The sequence below is a fragment of the Columba livia genome, chromosome 32, assembly GCF_036013475.1.
Source record: "Columba livia isolate bColLiv1 breed racing homer chromosome 32, bColLiv1.pat.W.v2, whole genome shotgun sequence".
NCBI lineage: Eukaryota > Metazoa > Chordata > Aves > Columbiformes > Columbidae > Columba > Columba livia.
Window position 1 is genome coordinate 139,051 of NC_088633.1, and position 19,512 is coordinate 158,562.

A 19,512-nucleotide genomic window follows, 5' to 3' on the forward strand; every position below is an offset into this window, starting at 1 on the left:
CCTGCCGCAAGCCACGCCCACCGGCCGCTAAGCCACGCCCCCAAGGGGCGCCAAGCCACGGCCCCGCTTACTCGCATACCACACCCCCACCTGCCCTCAAAGCCACGCCCCCTCCGGTCCTCAAGCCACGCCCCATCAGTAGTCCCGTCCACTCTCCCCAAGCCCCGCCCCCTCCCCCCAAACCCCGCCCACCTTGTCCCACAGCTCCCTCGCGAACTGGCGGACCCCCGGCTCCTCCACCCGCAGCGCCTCCGTCTCCCGCAGCCGCTCCAGCAGCTCGTCCGGGCTGCGGCTCCTCCGCGCCAGCGCCACCAGGAACGCGGGGACGTGGCGGCCGCTCAGCCCCAGCAGCGCCTGCAGCTGCCCGGACACCCAGCGCTCCAGCGCCGCCGCCATGGCCGCTTCGCCTTCCCCTTGCCCGGCCGGATGGGCCGCGCAGCCAATCAGAACGCGCGGCGGGCCGGGTGGCCACGCCCCCTCGCCGCTGAGTTCCCGCCGCCGCGCAGGCGCGGGGCCGTGGTACCGTAATGATGCGGGGAGAAGCGCGGGAAAAAATGAGCGCGCCGTAAAAACGTGAAAGGAGGGCGGCAAAAAATGGAGAAAAAGGCAAGAGGAATTAAAATGGGGAAAAAAAGATGAAGAACAGAAAAAGAAACAAATGAAAAATGTGAAGAAACAAAAAAAAAAAACAAAGAAACAAAAAAAAGACAAAGAAACAACAAAAAAAACAACAAATAAACAAAAAAAAGACAAAGAAACAAAAAAAATTCAAAGAAACAAACAAAAAAAAACCAAAAAAAGCCAAAGAAACAAAGAAATAAAACAAAAAAGCCAAAGAAACAAAATAAAACAAAGAAACAAAAAAAAACCACCAAAGAAATAAAAAAAAGCCAAAGAAAAAAAAATAAAAGAAACAAAAAAAAAATCAAAGAAACAAAAAAAAGAAACAAAAAAAAGCCAAAGAAACAAAAAAAGAAACAAAAAAAAGCCAAAGAAACAACAAAAAAACAACAAAAAAGCCAAAGAAACAAAAAAAACAAAAGAAACAAAAAACCCCAAAGAAACAAAAAACACAAAGAAACAAAAAAACCCAAAGAAACAAAAAACGGACAAAGAAACAAAAAAAAAACCCAAAGAAACAAAAAAACCCAAAGAAACAAAAAACCAAAGAAACAAAAAACGGACAAAGAAACAAAAAAAAAACGAAAGAAACAAAAAACCAAAGAAACAAAAAAGCCAAAGAAACAACAAAAAAACCCCAAAGTAACAAAAAAAGGCAAAGAAACAACAAAAAAAAAACTAAAGAAACAACAACAAAAAACAAACAGAAAATAACAAAGAAACAAACAAAAAAATAGATGAAAAACCCCCAAAAAACAGAAAAATCCGAAAGAAAAAAACCTGAAGAAACAAAAAAAATAATGAAAAAATGTGAAGAAACAACAACAACAAAAAAAAATGAAAATTGTGAAGAAATAAAAAGAAAAAAATTAAAGAACAAACAAAGAAACAGAAAAAAAAAGAAACAAAACCCAAAATAAACACAAATTAACCCAAAAATGACGCCAAACAAACCACCCGCACAAAAAATCAAACGTATAAATCAAGAAACAAATAAAAACAACCAGAAACCCAAGCGGCCAAACAAAACCACGCAACAAACAATAAAAAACCACATACAACCTCCACAACAACAACAACAACGTCTCAGAGCGGCCGCTGTCACCTTTTATTGTCACTTGTCACGTTTTATTGTCACTTGTCACGTTTTATGGTCACTTGTCGCGATACAGCGTGGCCAAGCAGCAGCAAGGCCTCAGGCTTCATTGCCATGGCAACAGGAGCAGGCCTCAGGCTTCATCACCATGGCAACACGAACAGGCCTCAGGCTTCATTGCCATGGCAACAGGAGCAGGCCTCAGGTTTCATCACCATAGCAACACAAACAGGCCTCAGGCTTCATTGCCATGGCAACAGGAGCAGGCCTCAGGCTTCATCATCATGGCAACAGGAGCAGGCCTCAGGCTGCATCACCATTGCAATGGGAGCAGGCCTCAGGCTTCGTCACCATAGCAACACAAACAGGCCTCAGGCTTCATTGCCGTGGCAACAGGAGCAGGCCTCAGGCTGCATCACTATGGCAACAGGGGCAGGCCTCAGGCTTCATTGTCACAGGAACAGTAAGCCTCAGGCTTCATCACCATGGCAACACAAACAGGCCTCAGGCTTCATCACCATAGCAACCGGAACAGGCCTCAAGCTTCATTGCCATGATAACAGGAGTGGGCCTCAGGCTTCATCGTTATAGCAACACAAACAGGCCTCAGGCTTCATTGCCATGGCAACAGGAGCAGGCCTCGGGTTTCATCACCATAGCAACAGGAGCAGGCCTCAGGCTTCATCATCATGGCAACAGGAGCAGGCCTCAGGCTTCATCACCATAGCAACACAAACAGGCCTCAGGCTTCATTGCCGTGGCAACAGGAGCAGGCCTCAGGCTTCATCACCATAGCAACACAAACAGGCCTCAGGCTTCATTGCCGTGGCAACAGGAGCAGGCCTCAGGCTGCATCACTATGGCAACAGGAGCAGGCCTCAGGCTTCATCACCATGGCAACACGAACAGGCCTCAGGCTTCATCGCTGTGGCAACACAAACAGGCCTCAGGCTTCATCACCATAGCAACCGGAGCAGGCCTCAGGCTGCATCACTATGGCAACAGGAGCAGGCCTCAGGCTTCATTGCCATGACAACATGAACAGGCCTCAGGCTTCATCACCATAGCAACCGGAGCAAGCCTCAGGCTGCATCACTATGGCAACAGGATCAGGCCTCAGGCTTCATCACCATAGCAACACGAACAGGCCTCAAGCTGCATTGCCATGGCAACGGGAGCAGGCCTCAGGCTTCGGCCTCCATTTCTCCTCCATCCTCCTCGACCTCAACCGTCCCCCCCTCCATTGACCCCCCTCCATTGTCCCTCCATTGTCCCCCCATTGTCTCCACAGCCATAAATCCCCTCCCCCCCCACCCTGTTAATACTGACATGTCCCCTCCCCCCCCATCCCAGTCCGTCCCAGTTCATTACTGGGGCAGCTCCGCTTGGCCCAATACTGACAAAACCCCCTATAAAAACCCCTTAATTAGGCTAAAAAAGACATAAACTCGTTAATGATAATCACCCCCCGCCCCCCCCCCCGCTAGAAAAAGCTACAAAATGGGGAGAAAAGAACCGAAACGCCCCCAAAATGACGCTGGGACAGACGCTGGTGTCCGTGTGTCCTGCCTGGGGGTCCTGAGGGTCCGGCGAGGGGGGGGTTGGGGGTCTTGGGGGGTTTTGGGGTCCCCATCCCCCCCCCGCTGGGGGGTTATCGGCGACAGGATTCGTCTGGGGGGAGATGGGGGGGGTGAGGGGACCCAGGCGTCCGGGACGCCCGTTACCCCCTATTTGAGCCCCAAAACCCCCAAAATGACCCCAAAAAACCCCCCCAAATGACCCCCCAAAACCTCCCCAAACAACCCCCCAAGTGACCCCCAGAACCCCCCCCAAACATCCCAAGTGAACCCCCAAATGACCCCCCAAAACACCCCAAGTGAACCCCCCAATGACCCCCCCAAAACACCCATAACCCCTCCCAAGTGACCCCAAAATTACCCCGAACCCCCCAAGTGAACCCAAATGCCCCAATTGACCCCAGGACCCCCCAAATGACCCCCCAAAACCCCCATAACCCCCCCAAGTGGCCCCAAAATTACCCCGAACCCCCCAAGACCCCCCAAGTGATCCCAAATGCCCCAATTGGCCCCAGGACCCCCCAAATGACTTTAAATGACCCCAAATGGCCCCAGGACCCCCCAAATGACCCCAAATGACCCCAAGACCCCCCTAATGACCCTAAATGACCCCCAGACCCCCCTAATGATCCTAAATGACCCCAAATAACCTCAGGACCCCCCTAATGACCCCAAATGACCCCAGGACCCTCCTAATGACCCTAAATGACCCCCAGACCCCCCTAATGATCCTAAATGACCCCAAATAACCCCAGGACACCCCTAATGACCCCAAATGACCCCAAGACCCCCCTAATGACCCTAAATGACCCCAAATGACCCCAGGACCCCCCTAATGACCCCAAATGACCCCAGGACCCGCCTAATGACCCAAAATGACCCCAAGACCCCCCTAATGACCCTAAATGACCCCAAATGACCCCGGGACCCCCCTAATGATCCTAAATGACCCCAGGACCCCCCTAATGACCCTAAATGACCCCAAATAACCTCAGGACCCCCCTAATGACCCCTAATGACCCCAAATGACCCCAGGACCCTCCTAATGACCCTAAATGACCCCCAGAGCCCCCTAATGATCCTAAATGACCCCAAATAACCCCAGGACCCCCCTAATGACCCCAAATGACCCCAGGACCCGCCTAATGACCCAAAATGACCCCAAGACCCCCCTAATGACCCTAAATGACCCCAAATGACCCCGGGACCCCTCTAATGACCCTAAATGACCCAAGATCCCCAAATGACCCTAAATGACCCCAAATGACCCCGGGACCCCTCTAATGACCCCAAATGACCCCAAGACCCCCCTAATGATCCTAAATGACCCCAAATAACCCCGGGACCCCAGGACCCCCCTAATGACCCTAAATGACCCAAGACCCCCAAATGACCCTAAATGACCCCAAATGACCCCGGGACCCCCCTAATGACCCCAAATGACCCCAAGACCCCCCTAATGATCCTAAATGACCCCAAATAACCCCGGGACCCCAGGACCCCCCAATGACCCGAAATGACCCCAAGACCCCTGTAATGACCTTAAATGACCCCAGGACCCCCCTAATGACCCTAAATGACCCCAAGACCTCCCAAATGCCCCCAGGACCCCCTAAATGTCCCCTCACCCACGATGAGGGCGCGTCCCCGCAGCCCCCCCGGTGTCCCCCGCGTTGGGGACGTTTCCTCATCGTCATCATCGTCATCGGGGTCCCGGGGGGTCCCGGGGGGTCCTGGGGGGTCCTCGGGGGGTCCCCAAACCGCCCCCTCCGGTGGGTAACGGAACGTGCGCTCCAGGTCCCGCTCGCTGAACCAGATCTTGAGCTGGGGACATTGGGGACATCAGGGGGATGTTGGGGACGTTGGGGACATTGGGGGACATGGGGATGTTGGGATATATGGGGGGGACATGGGGACATATGGGGGGACATGAGGAGACTTTGGGGAGACACGAGGACATTGAGGACATAAGGGACATGGGGACATTGGGGGGACATGGGGAGACAAGGGGACATTGTGGGGACATGGGGACACTGGGACATGGGGGGGACATAGGGACATGGGGGTACATGGGGGACATTGGGGACATGATGACATGGGAACATATGGGGGGACATGGGGACATATGGGGGGACATGAGGAGACTTTGGGGAGACACGAGGACATTGAGGACATGAGGGACATGGGGACATTGGGGACATTGGGGGGACATGGGGAGACAAGGGGACATTGTGGGGACATGGGGACACTGGGACATGGGGACATAGGGACATGGGGGTACATGGGGGACATTGGGGACATGATGACATGGGAACATATGGGGGGACATGGGGACATATGGGGGGACATGAGGAGACTTTGGGGAGACACGAGGACATTGAGGACATGAGGGACATGGGGACATTGGGGGGACATGGGGAGACAAGGGGACATTGTGGGGACATGGGGACACTGGGACATGGGGGGGACATAGGGACATGGGGGTACATGGGGGACATTGGGGACATGATGACATGGGAACATATGGGGGGACATGGGGACATATGGGGGGACATGAGGAGACTTTGGGGAGACACGAGGACATTGAGGACAGGAGGGACAGGGGGACATTGGGGACATTGGGGGGACATGGGGAGACAAGGGGACATTGTGGGGACATGGGGACACTGGGACATGGGGACATAGGGACATGGGGGTACATGGGGGACATTGAGGACATTGGGGACATGATGACATGGGAACATGTGGGGGGACATGGGGACATATGGGGGGACATGAGGAGACTTTGGGGAGACATGAGGACATTGAGGACATGAGGGACAGGGGGACATTGGGGGGACATGGGGAGACAAGGGGACATTGTGGGGACATGGGGGGGACATGGGGACATAGGGACATTGGGACATGGGGGTACATGGGGGACATTGGGGACATGATGACATGGGAACATATGGGGGGACATGGGGACATTGGGGACATAGGAAACATATGGGGGGACATCGAGGGGACACTGACGACATGGGGGACATGGGGATAATGGGGGACAGGGGGACATTGGGGGACATGGGGACATTGGGACATATGGGGGACATGGGGGGACATTGGGGACATGGTGACATTGTGGGGATATGGGGGGTCATTGGGGGGACGGTGACATGGGGACATGGGGACATTGGGACATTTTGGGGACATTGGGGGACATTGGGGAGATGGTGACATGGGGACACAGGGGGACATGGGGACATTGTGGGGACAATTGTGGGGATACAATGGGGACAATCACAGGGGACATTGTGGGGACAATCCTGGGGACACCCCCAGGGTCACCCTGGGGATGTTGGGGACAATGGGGACAACTGTGGGCACACCCCCCGGGGTCACCCCGGGGTCACCGTTGGGGACACGTTGGGGACACGTGTGACACCCGCAGTTCCCATGACAATTAATCCCCCCCCAGCTTAATCCCAATTAACGGGAGGGAATTAACGAGAGGGAGGGGTGGGTAACAGGGGACCCAGGCGTCCGGGTGGCCCCGCCCTTGTCACCGTGTCCCCCTCCCCCACCCCCGGTTCCTGTTTTTTGGGGACACGTTTCCGCTTGGTGGGGGGGGGAGGGGGGAGGATGTGGTGAAGGGACCCAGGCGTCCGGGAACAGCGAGGCCACCAAAGGGGGTGGGGACAATGGGGGGACATATGGGGGGACGTGGGACTATAGGGACATGGGGACATTGGGGGACATGGGGGACAAGATGGGGACAAAGGGACACGATGAGGGACCAGAGGACACAATGGGGGATCCTGGGGGACATGAAGGTGACACGGGGGGGGACAAAAGGAACCAGAGGGGGGACCTGGGGGGACACACGGGACACCAGGGGACAAAGGGGACACAAGGGGACATGGGGTGACCCAGGGGACATGGGGTGACATGAAGTGACACAAAGGGACCTGTGGAGATATAAGGGGACCCAGGGGACACCAGGGGGACACAAGGTGACACAGGGGACACAGGGGACAACAGGGGGACCCAGGGGACACAAAGGGACTCGAGGGGACTTGAGGGGACACAGGGGACATGAGGGGACCCAGGGGGACCCAAGGGGACCCAAGGGGACACAAGAGGACATGAGGTGACATGGGGTGACACAGGAGGACATGGGGGACACAGGGGACACAATAGGACACAAGGGGACACCAGGGGGACCCAGGGGACACAAAGGGACTCGAGGGGACTTGAGGGGACACAGGGGACATGAGGGGACCCAGGGGGACCCGAGGGGACACAAGGGGACACAAGGGGACATGAGGTGACATGGGGGGACACAAGAGGTCATGGGGTGACACAGGAGGACATGGGGGACACAGGGGACACAATAGGACACAGGGTGACACAGAGGGACCCAGGGACACAAAGGGACTCGAGGGGACTTGAGGGGACACAGGGGACATGAGGGGACCCAGGGGGACCCAAGGGGACCCAAGGGGACACAAGGGGACATGAGGTGACATGGGGGGACACAAGAGGTCATGGGGTGACACAGGAGGACATGGGGACACAGGGGACACAATAGGACACAGGGTGACACAGAGGGACCCAGGGGACACAAAGGGACTCGAGGGGACTTGAGGGGACACAGGGGACATGAGGGGACCCAGGGGGACCTGAGGGGACCCAAGGGGACACAAGAGGACATGACGTGACATGGGGGGACACAGGGGACACAAGAGGTCATGGGGTGACACAGGAGGACATGGGGGACACAGGGGACACAAGGGGGACACAATAGGACACAGGGTGACACAGGGGGACCCAGGGGACACAAAGGGACTCGAGGGGACTTGAGGGGACACAGGGGACATGAGGGGACCCAAGGGGACCCGAGGGGACCCAAGGGGACACAAGGGGACATGAGGTGACATGGGGGGACACAGGGGACACAAGAGGTCATGGGGTGACACAGGAGGACATGGGGGACACAGGGGACACAATAGGACACAGGGTGACACAGAGGGACCCAGGGGACACAAAGGGACTCGAGGGGACTTGAGGGGACACAGGGGACATGAGGGGACCCAAGGGGACCCAAGGGGACCCAAGGGGACACAAGGGGACATGAGGTGACATGGGGGGACACAGGGGACACAAAAAGTCATGGGGTGACACAGGGGGACCCAGGGGACACAAGAGGACACAAAGGGACTCAGGGGACACCAGGGGGACACAAGAGGTCATGGGGTGACACAGGAGGACATGGGGGGCACAGGGGACACAATAGGACACAGGGTGACACAGGGGGACCCAGGGGGACACAAAGGGACTCGAGGGGACTTGAGGGGACACAGGGGACATGAGGGGACCCAGGGGGACCTGAGGGGACCCAAGGGGACACAAGGGGACATGAGGTGACATGGGGGGACACAGGGGACACAAGAGGTCATGGGGTGACACAGGGGGACCCAGGGGACACCAGGGGGATGCAGTGGACACCAGGGGGACACAAGGGGACACGGGGTGACACAGGGGGACCCAGGGGACACCAGGGGGACACAAGGGGACACGGGGTGACACAGGGGGACCCAGGGGACACCAGGGGGACACAAGGGGACACGGGGTGACACAGGGGGACCCAGGGGACACAAGAGGACACAAAGGGCCTCAGGGGACACCAGGGGGACACAAGAGGTCACAGGGGGACACAGTGGGACCCAGGGGACACAAGGGGACACCAGGGGGACCCAGGGGACACAAGAGGACACAAAGGGCCTCAGGGGACACCAGGGGGACACAAGAGGACACAGGGTGACACAGGAGGACATGGGGGACACAGGGGACACAATAGGACACAGGGTGACACAGAGGGACCCAGGGGACACAAAGGGACTCGAGGGGACTTGAGGGGACACGGGGGACATGAGGGGACCCAAGGGGACACAAGAGGTCATGGGGTGACACAGGGGGACCCAGGGGACACAAGGGGACACAAAGGGCCTCAGGGGACACCAGGGGGACACAAGAGGTCACAGGGGGACACAGCGGGACCCAGGGGACACAAGGGGACACCAGGGGGACCCAGGGGACACAAAGGGACTCGAGGGGACTTGAGGGGACACAGGGGACATGAGGGGACACAATGGGACCCAAGGGGACCCAAGGGGACACAAGGGGACATGAGGTGACATGGGGGGACACAGGGGACACAAAAAGTCATGGGGTGACACAGGGGGACCCAGGGGACACAAGAGGACACAAAGGGCCTCAGGGGACACCAGGGGGACACAAGAGGTCATGGGGTGACACAGGAGGACATGGGGGACACAGGGGACACAATAGGACACAGGGTGACACAGGGGGACCCAGGGGACACAAGAGGACACAAAGGGACTCGAGGGGACTTGAGGGGACACAGGGGGACCTGAGGGGACCCAAGGGGACACAAGAGGTCATAGGGTGACACAGGGGGACACAGGGGACACAGCAGGGACACAAGAGGACACAGGGTGACACAGGGGGACCCAGGGGACACCAGGGGGATGCAGTGGACACCAGGGGGACACAAGGGGACACGGGGTGACACAGGGGGACCCAGGGGACACAAGAGGACACAAAGGGACTCAGGGGACACCAGGGGGACACAAGAGGTCACAGGGGGACACAAGAGGACACGGGGTGACACAGGGGACACAAGAGGACACGGGGTGACACAGGAGGACATGGGGGACACAGGGGACACAAGAGGACAGGGGGTGACACAGGAGGACATGGGGTGACACAGGGGACACAATAGGACACAGGGTGACACAGGGGGACCCAGGGGACACAAAGGGACTCGAGGGGACGTGAGGGGACACAGGGGACATGAGGGGACCCAGGGGGACCTGAGGGGACCCAAGGGGACATAAGAGGTCATAGGGTGACACAGGGGGACCCAAGGGGACACAAGGGGACACAAAGGGACTCAGGGGACACCAGGGGGACACAAGAGGTCACAGGGGGACACAGCGGGACCCAGGGGACACAAGGGGACACCAGGGGGACCCAGGGGACACAAAGGGACTCGAGGGGACTTGAGGGGACACAGGGGACATGAGGGGACCCAGGGGGACCTGAGGGGACACAAGGGGACATGAGGTGACATGGGGGGACACAAGAGGACATGGGGTGACATGGGGGGACACAGGGGACACAAGAGGTCATGGGGTGACACAGGAGGACATGGGGGACACAGGGGACACAATAGGACACAGGGTGACACAGAGGGACCCAGGGGACACAAAGGGACTCGAGGGGACTTGAGGGGGCACAGGGGACATGAGGGGACCCAGGGGGACCTGAGGGGACCCAAGGGGACACAAGGGGACATGAGGTGACACAGGAGGACATGGGGGACACAGGGGACACAGAGGGACACAAGGGGACATGGGGTGACACAGGGGGACCCAGGGGACACAAGAGGACACAAAGGGACTCAGGGGACACCAGGGGGACACAAGAGGTCACAGGGGGACACAAGAGGACACGGGGTGACACAGAGGGACCCAGGGGACACAAAGGGACTCGAGGGGACTTGAGGGGACACAGGGGACATGAGGGGACCCAGGGGGACCCAAGGGGACCCAAGGGGACACAAGGGGACATGAGGTGACATGGGGGCACACAGGGGACACAAGAGGTCATGGGGTGACACAGGAGGACATGGGGGACACAGGGGACACAAGGGGGACACAATAGGACACAGGGTGACACAGGGGGACCCAGGGGACACAAAGGGACTCGAGGGGACTTGAGGGGACACAGGGGACATGAGGGGACCCAGGGGGACCCGAGGGGACACAAGGGGACACAAGGGGACATGAGGTGACATGGGGGGACACAGGGGACACAAGAGGTCATGGGGTGACACAGGAGGACATGGGGGGACACAATAGGACACAGGGTGACACAGGGGGACCCAGGGGACACAAAGGGACTCGAGGGGACTTGAGGGGACACAGGGGACATGAGGGGACCCAGGGGGACCTGAGGGGACCCAAGGGGACACAAGGGGACATGAGGTGACATGGAGGGACACAGGGGACACAAGAGGTCATGGGGTGACACAGGGGGACCCAGGGGACACAAAGGGACTCGAGGGGACTTGAGGGGACACAGGGGACATGAGGGGACCCAGGGGGACCTGAGGGGACCCAAGGGGACACAAGGGGACATAGGGTGACACAGGGGGACACAGGGGACACAAGAGGACACAAAGGGACTCAGGGGACACCAGGGGGACACAAGAGGACGCAGGGTGACACAGCGGGACCCAGGGGACACAAGGGGACACCAGGGGGACCCAGGGGACACAAAGGGACTCGAGGGGACTTGAGGGGACACAGGGGACATGAGGGGACCCAGGGGGACCCAAGGGGACCCAAGGGGACACAAGGGGACATGAGGTGACATGGGGGGACACAGGGGACACAAGAGGTCATGGGGTGACACAGGAGGACATGGGGGACACAGGGGACATAATAGGACACAAGGGGACACCAGGGGGACCCAGGGGACACAAAGGGACTCGAGGGGACTTGAGGGGACACAGGGGACATGAGGGGACCCAGGGGGACCTGAGGGGACCCAAGGGGACACAAGGGGACATGAGGTGACATGGGGGGACACAGGGGACACAAGAGGTCATGGGGTGACACAGGGGGACCCAGGGGACACAAGAGGACACAAAGGGCCTCAGGGGACACCAGGGGGACACAAGAGGACACAGGGTGACACAGGGGGACCCAGGGGACACAAAGGGACTCGAGGGGACTTGAGGGGACACAGGGGACATGAGGGGACTCAGGGGGACCCAAGGGGACCCAAGGGGACACAAGAGGACATGAGGTGACATGGGGGGACACAGGGGACACAAGAGGTCATGGGGTGACACAGGAGGACATGGGGGACACAGGGGACACAATAGGACACAGGGTGACACCAGGGGGACCCAGGGGACACAAAGGGACTCGAGGGGACTTGAGGGGACACAGGGGACATGAGGGGACCCAGGGGGACCTGAGGGGACCCAAGGGGACACCAGGGGACATGAGGTGACATGGGGGGACACAGGGGACACAAGAGGTCATGGGGTGACACAGGAGGACATGGGGGGACACAGGAGGACATGGGGGGACACAATAGGACACAGGGTGACACAGGGGACCCAGGGGACACAAAGGGACTCGAGGGGACTTGAGGGGACACAGGGGACCTGAGGGGACCCAGGGGGACCTGAGGGGACCCAAGGGGACACAAGAGGACATGAGGTGACATGGGGGGACACAGGGGACACAAGAGGACATGGGGTGACACAGGAGGACATGGGGGGACACAATAGGACACAGGGTGACACAGAGGGACCCAGGGGACACAAAGGGACTCGAGGGGACTTGAGGGGACACAGGAGACATGAGGGGACCCAGGGGGACCCAAGGGGACCCAAGGGGACACAAGGGGACATGAGGTGACATGGGGGGACACAGGGGACACAAGAGGTCATGGGGTGACACAGGAGGACATGGGGGACACAGGGGACACAATAGGACACAAGGGGACACCAGGGGGACCCAGGGGACACAAAGGGACTCGAGGGGACTTGAGGGGACACAGGGGACATGAGGGGACCCAGGGGGACCCAAGGGGACCCAAGGGGACACAAGGGGACATGAGGTGACATGGGGGGACACAGGGGACACAAGAGGTCATGGGGTGACACAGGAGGACATGGGGGACACAGGGGACACAATAGGACACAAGGGGACACCAGGGGGACCCAGGGGACACAAAGGGACTCGAGGGGACTTGAGGGGACACAGGGGACATGAGGGGACCCAGGGGGACCTGAGGGGACCCAAGGGGACACAAGGGGACATGAGGTGACATGGGGGGACACAGGGGACACAAGAGGTCATGGGGTGACACAGGGGGACCCAGGGGACACAAGAGGACACAAAGGGCCTCAGGGGACACCAGGGGGACACAAGAGGACACAGGGTGACACAGGGGGACCCAGGGGACACAAAGGGACTCGAGGGGACTTGAGGGGACACAGGGGACATGAGGGGACTCAGGGGGACCCAAGGGGACCCAAGGGGACACAAGAGGACATGAGGTGACATGGGGGGACACAGGGGACACAAGAGGTCATGGGGTGACACAGGAGGACATGGGGGACACAGGGGACACAATAGGACACAGGGTGACACCAGGGGGACCCAGGGGACACAAAGGGACTCGAGGGGACTTGAGGGGACACAGGGGACATGAGGGGACCCAGGGGGACCTGAGGGGACCCAAGGGGACACCAGGGGACATGAGGTGACATGGGGGGACACAGGGGACACAAGAGGTCATGGGGTGACACAGGAGGACATGGGGGGACACAGGAGGACATGGGGGGACACAATAGGACACAGGGTGACACAGGGGACCCAGGGGACACAAAGGGACTCGAGGGGACTTGAGGGGACACAGGGGACCTGAGGGGACCCAGGGGGACCTGAGGGGACCCAAGGGGACACAAGAGGACATGAGGTGACATGGGGGGACACAGGGGACACAAGAGGACATGGGGTGACACAGGAGGACATGGGGGGACACAATAGGACACAGGGTGACACAGAGGGACCCAGGGGACACAAAGGGACTCGAGGGGACTTGAGGGGACACAGGAGACATGAGGGGACCCAGGGGGACCCAAGGGGACCCAAGGGGACACAAGGGGACATGAGGTGACATGGGGGGACACAGGGGACACAAGAGGTCATGGGGTGACACAGGAGGACATGGGGGGACACAGGAGGACATGGGGGGACACAATAGGACACAGGGTGACACAGGGGGACCCAGGGGACACAAAGGGACTCGAGGGGACTTGAGGGGACACAGGGGACATGAGGGGACACAATGGGACCCAAGGGGACCCAAGGGGACACAAGGGGACATGAGGTGACATGGGGGGACACAGGGGACACAAGAGGTCATGGGGTGACACAGGGGGACCCAGGGGACACAAGAGGACACAAAGGGCCTCAGGGGACACCAGGGGGACACAAGAGGTCATGGGGTGACACAGGAGGACATGGGGGACACAGGGGACACAATAGGACACAAGGGGACACCAGGGGGACCCAGGGGACACAAAGGGACTCGAGGGGACTTGAGGGGACACAGGGGACATGAGGGGACCCAGGGGAACCCGAGGGGACCCAAGGGGACACAAGGGGACATGAGGTGACATGGGGGACACAAGAGGTCTTGGGGTGACACAGGGGGACCCAGGGGACACAAGAGGACACAAAGGGACTCAGGGGACACCAGGGGGACACAAGAGGACACAGGGTGACACAGAGGGACCCAGGGGACACAAAGGGACTCGAGGGGACTTGAGGGGACACAGGGGACATGAGGGGACCCAGGGGGACCCAAGGGGACCCAAGGGGACACAAGGGGACATGAGGTGACATGGGGGGACACAGGGGACACAAAAAGTCATGGGGTGACACAGGGGGACCCAGGGGACACAAGAGGACACAAAGGGACTCAGGGGACACCAGGGGGACACAAGAGGTCATGGGGTGACACAGGAGGACATGGGGGGCACAGGGGACACAATAGGACACAGGGTGACACAGGGGGACCCAGGGGGACACAAAGGGACTCGAGGGGACTTGAGGGGACACAGGGGACATGAGGGGACCCAGGGGGACCTGAGGGGACCCAAGGGGACACAAGGGGACATGAGGTGACATGGGGGGACACAGGGGACACAAGAGGTCATGGGGTGACACAGGGGGACCCAGGGGACACCAGGGGGATGCAGTGGACACCAGGGGGACACAAGGGGACACGGGGTGACACAGGGGGACCCAGGGGACACCAGGGGGACACAAGGGGACACGGGGTGACACAGGGGGACCCAGGGGACACCAGGGGGACACAAGGGGACACGGGGTGACACAGGGGGACCCAGGGGACACCAGGGGGACACAAGGGGACACGGGGTGACACAGGGGGACCCAGGGGACACAAGAGGACACAAAGGGCCTCAGGGGACACCAGGGGGACACAAGAGGTCACAGGGGGACACAAGAGGACACGGGGTGACACAGGAGGACCCAAGGGGACACCAGGGGACATGGGGCACCCCCGTCCCGTACCTTCTTCTGCCGGGGGTGCCTCTTGGCCAGGCAGGAGCGCGGCAGCACCAGGTACCCCCCGATCACCGTGATCTCCTCGGCCGTGGGGTAACGCTTCTTGGGGACCCCAGGGGGCGCCTCGGGGGCCGGGGGACCCGCCGGGGACACGGGGGGCGCGGGGGGGGACGCGGCGCGGCGCGGTCGCACCGTGATGGTGTTACCGCTGCGGCGCTGGAGCGCAGGGTGGGTGACGGGGGGGGGACCCGCGTCCCGCCGTCCCGACCCACGCATGGCGCCCACGGACACGCCCTGTGAAGGGGGCGGGGCCTGGGGGGGCGTCATGGCCGATGGGGGTGTGGTTGGAATTGAGGTGGGTGTCATGGCCGCCGTGGGCGGGGTGGGACTTGTGGTGGTCACGGGTGTCATGGACGCCTTGGTGGGACTTGAGGTGGTCACGGGTGTCATGGCCGCCATTGGACTTGTGGTGGTCACGGGTGTCATGGCCGCCTTGGTGGGACTTGAGGTGGTCACGGGTGTCATGGACGCCATTGGACTTGTGGTGGTCACGGGTGTCATGGCCGCCTTGGTGGGACTTGTGGTGGTCACGGGTGTCATGGCCGCCTTGGTGGGACTTGAGGTGGTCACGGGTGTCATGGCCGCCATTGGACTTGAGGTGGTCACGGGTGTCATGGCCGCCTTGGTGGGACTTGTGGTGGTCACGGGCGTCATGGCCGCCTTGGTGGGACTTGAGGTGGTCACGGGTGTCATGGCCGCCATTGGACTTGAGGTGGTCATGGGTGTCATGGCCGCCTTGGTGGGACTTGAGGTGGTCACGGGTGTCATGGCCGCCTTGGTGGGACTTGAGGTGGTCACAGCTGTCATGGCCGCCATTGGACTTGTGGTGGTCACGGGTGTCATGGCCGCCTTGGTGGGACTTGAGGTGGTCATGGGCGTCATGGCCGCCATTGGACTTGTGGTGGTCACGGGTGTCATGGCCGCCATTGGACTTGAGGTGGTCACGGGTGTCATGGCCGCCATTGGACTTGTGGTGGTCACGGGTGTCATGGCCGCCATTGGACTTGTGGTGGTCACAGGTGTCATGGCCGCCATTGGACTTGAGGTGGTCACGGGTGTCATGGCCGCCTTGGTGGGACTTGAGGTGGTCACGGGTGTCATGGCCGCCTTGGTGGGACTTGAGGTTGTCACGGGCGTCGTGGCCGCCGTAGGACTTGATGTGGTCACAACTGTCATGGCCGCCGTGGGACTCATGGTGGCCACAGGTGTCATGGCCGCCGTGGTAGGACTTGAGGTCATCATGGGTGTCATGGCCGCCGTGGGACTCATGGTGGCCACAGGTGTCATGGCCGCCGTGGTTGTGGTGGGACTCGAGGGACTCGGGGTGGTCACAGGTGTCATGGCCGCCGTGGGACTCATGGTGGTCACGGGTGTCGTGGCCGCCTGGGTAGGACTTGAGGTGGTCACAACCGTCATGGCCGCCGTGGGCGGGGTGGGACTTGAGGTTGGCGTGGGCGTCATGGCCGCCGTAGGACTTGTGGTGGTCACGGGTGTCATGGCCGCTGTGGGACTCATGGTGGTCACGGGTGTCATGGCCACCTTGCTGGGACTCGAGGTGGTCACGGGTGTCATGGCCGCTGTGGTTGTGGTGGGACTTGAGGGACTTGCGGGTGTTGTGGGCGCCATCGTTGGGGCGGGACCCGTGGTCTTCATGGCCGCCATGGGACTCATGGTGGCCACAGGTGTCATGGCCACCTTGGGGGGACTTGAGGTGGTCACAACCGTCATGGCCGCCGTGTTGTTGGTTGGACTCGGGGTGGTCATGGGCGTCATGGTCTTCGTGGGCGTCACGGTGGCCGTGGGTGCCACGGTGGCCACAGGTGTCATGGCCACCACGCTGGGCCAAGGACCCTTGGCCAGACCTGGTCCCTCCTCTTTCCTGGTGGCCTCGTGGCTACCAACTGTCCCCTGTCCCCCCATTGTCCCCACTGTCCCCTGTCCCCCCCGTCCCTCCACCATCTTCCAGCTCTTCACCATCCCCTTGACCATCCCGTGTCCCTCAACTGGCCCCAAGTCCTTGTCCCCCGGTGTCCCCAAGCCCTTGTCCCCCGGTGTCCCCAAGTCCTTGTCCCCCGGTGTCCCCAAGCCCTTGTCCCCCGGTGTCCCCAAGCCCTTGGTTGGCCCTTGTCCTTCAATTGTCCCCAAGCCCTTGGTTGTCCCCAAACCATCAACTGTCCCCAACCCCTTGACCATCCTATGAGTCTCTGTCACCTGTGGTCCCTCAGGTGTCCCCAGGCCCCTGGTTGTCCCTTGTCCCTCAGTTGTCCCCAAGCCCTTGGTTGTCCCCAAACCATCAACTGTCCCCAACCCCTTGACCATCCTATGAGTCTCTGTCACCTGTGGTCCCTCAGGTGTCCCCAAGCCCCTGGTTGTCCCTTGTCCCTCAGTTGTCCCCAAGCCCTTGGTTGTCCCCAAACCATCAACTGTCCCCAACCCCTTGACCATCCTATGAGTCTCTGTCACCTGTGGTCCCTCAGGTGTCCCCAAGCCCCTGGTTGTCCCTTGTCCCTCAATTGTCCCAGAGCCCCTGCTTGTCCCCAACCCCTCCCCTGTCCCCAACCCCTGGTCCCTGCCCGCCCCACACCTCCCCCTCCCCTCGTCCCCCGTGTCCCCCAGCTCACGGTGACGCTCGGGGGACCCCGCGGTGACGTCCCCGCCGGCTCCGTCACCGAAACGACTGAGCAGCCGACTGACCCTCGTCCCTCGCGCCGCCGCGTCCCCGTCCCCATCCGAGCCCCCATCGGCCACCCCGGGGGAGGTGACGGTGTTGGTGACGCCGGTGGGGACAGCGGTGGGGACACTGGTGGCCTTGGCGCGGCGGCGCTGCAGAAGGTCCCGTTTCCAAGGGGGTAATTGAGCCGCCCGGTCCCGCAGCTCCTGTTCCCGGCGCCGAGCGGCCTCGTCCTCCCGCCGGCGCCGCTCCAGCAGCTGCAGCTTCCAGCTGGGCAGCGCCATGGCCTGGGGACATCGGGGACATCGGGGACATTGGGGACATTGGGGACATCGGGGACATTGGGGTGATGGGGGGCAATGGAGGGGCACAGGGACATGGGGACACGGGGACAGTGGCCTCGTCCTCCCGCCGGCGCTGCTCCAGCAGCTGCAGCTTCCAGCTGGGCAGCGCCATGGCCTGGGGACATCGGGGACATCGGGGACATTGGGGTGATGGGGGGCAATGGGGGGATACAGGGACATGGGGACACGGGGACAGTGGCCTCGTCCTCCCGCCGGCGCCGCTCCAGCAGCTGCAGCTTCCAGCTGGGCAGCGCCATGGCCTGGGGACATTGGGGACGTTGGGGACATCGGGGACATCGGGGACATTGGGGACATTGGGGTGATGGGGGGCAATGGGGGGTTACAGGGACATGGGGACATGGGGACAGTGGCCTCGTCCTCCCGCCGGCGCCGTTCCAGCAGCTGCAGCTTCCAGCTGGGCAGCGCCATGGCCTGGGGACATCGGGGACATTGGGGACATTGGGGACATCAGGAACATCAGGGACATTGGGGACATCGGGGTGATGGGGGGCAATAAGGGGACACAGGGACATGGGCACATGGGGTCATTGGGTGGACTCTAGGACCCTGGGGACACTTTTTGGTCACTGGGGGGTCTCTAGGACCCTGGGGGCACCTTTGGGTCATTGGGTGGACTCTAGGACCCTGGGGACACCTTTGGGTCACTGGGGGGGCTTTAGGACCCTGGGGACAATTGTGGGTCACTCAGGGTCACCAGGAAATGATGGGGGAACATGGGGACACTGGGGGACATGGAGTTATGGGGACATGGGGACACTGGGGGACATAGGGGACATGGGGGGATATGGGGACATGGGGATATTTGGGACACTGGGGACATGACTTGGGGTCACTGGGGGGGCTCTAGGACGCTGGGGACACCTGGGGGTCACGGGGACATAGGGGATACTGGGGGACATGGGGGGACATGGGGACATGGGGACACTGGGGGGGACAT

General features: G+C 60.4%; 2 protein-coding genes across 25 annotated transcripts in view; both read right to left on the reverse strand.

Annotated features, from left to right (window-relative positions):
• Nucleotides 1–438, reverse strand: part of DHX16 (DEAH-box helicase 16) — a 68,354-nt gene extending 67,916 nt beyond the window's left edge. The window contains 1 exon segment of the mRNA XM_065044079.1: nt 193–438. Coding sequence (XP_064900151.1) covers nt 193–396 — 204 coding nt within the window. The 5' untranslated portion in view covers nt 397–438.
• A 1,269-nt stretch (nt 439–1,707) lies between these two features.
• Nucleotides 1,708–18,110, reverse strand: PPP1R18 (protein phosphatase 1 regulatory subunit 18). 24 transcript variants are annotated; one of them, XM_065044062.1, is made up of 5 exons: nt 15,988–18,109; nt 15,913–15,948; nt 15,486–15,873; nt 4,923–5,118; nt 1,708–3,388 (listed from the first exon to the last, which is right to left on the reverse strand). In XM_065044062.1, exons 1-5 carry the CDS (start codon nt 17,982–17,984, stop codon nt 3,369–3,371), a joined length of 2,637 nt encoding a protein of 878 aa, XP_064900134.1. In that variant the 5' UTR covers nt 17,985–18,109; the 3' UTR covers nt 1,708–3,368. The 24 variants fall into 24 exon arrangements, with proteins under 24 accessions (XP_064900134.1, XP_064900141.1, XP_064900135.1 ...); XM_065044069.1 differs by lacking the exon at nt 15,913–15,948 and having other exon boundaries at nt 15,988–16,062; nt 16,102–18,108; XM_065044063.1 differs by having other exon boundaries at nt 15,486–15,948; nt 15,988–16,062; nt 16,102–18,108.
• Nucleotides 18,111–19,512: the final 1,402 nt, after the last annotated feature.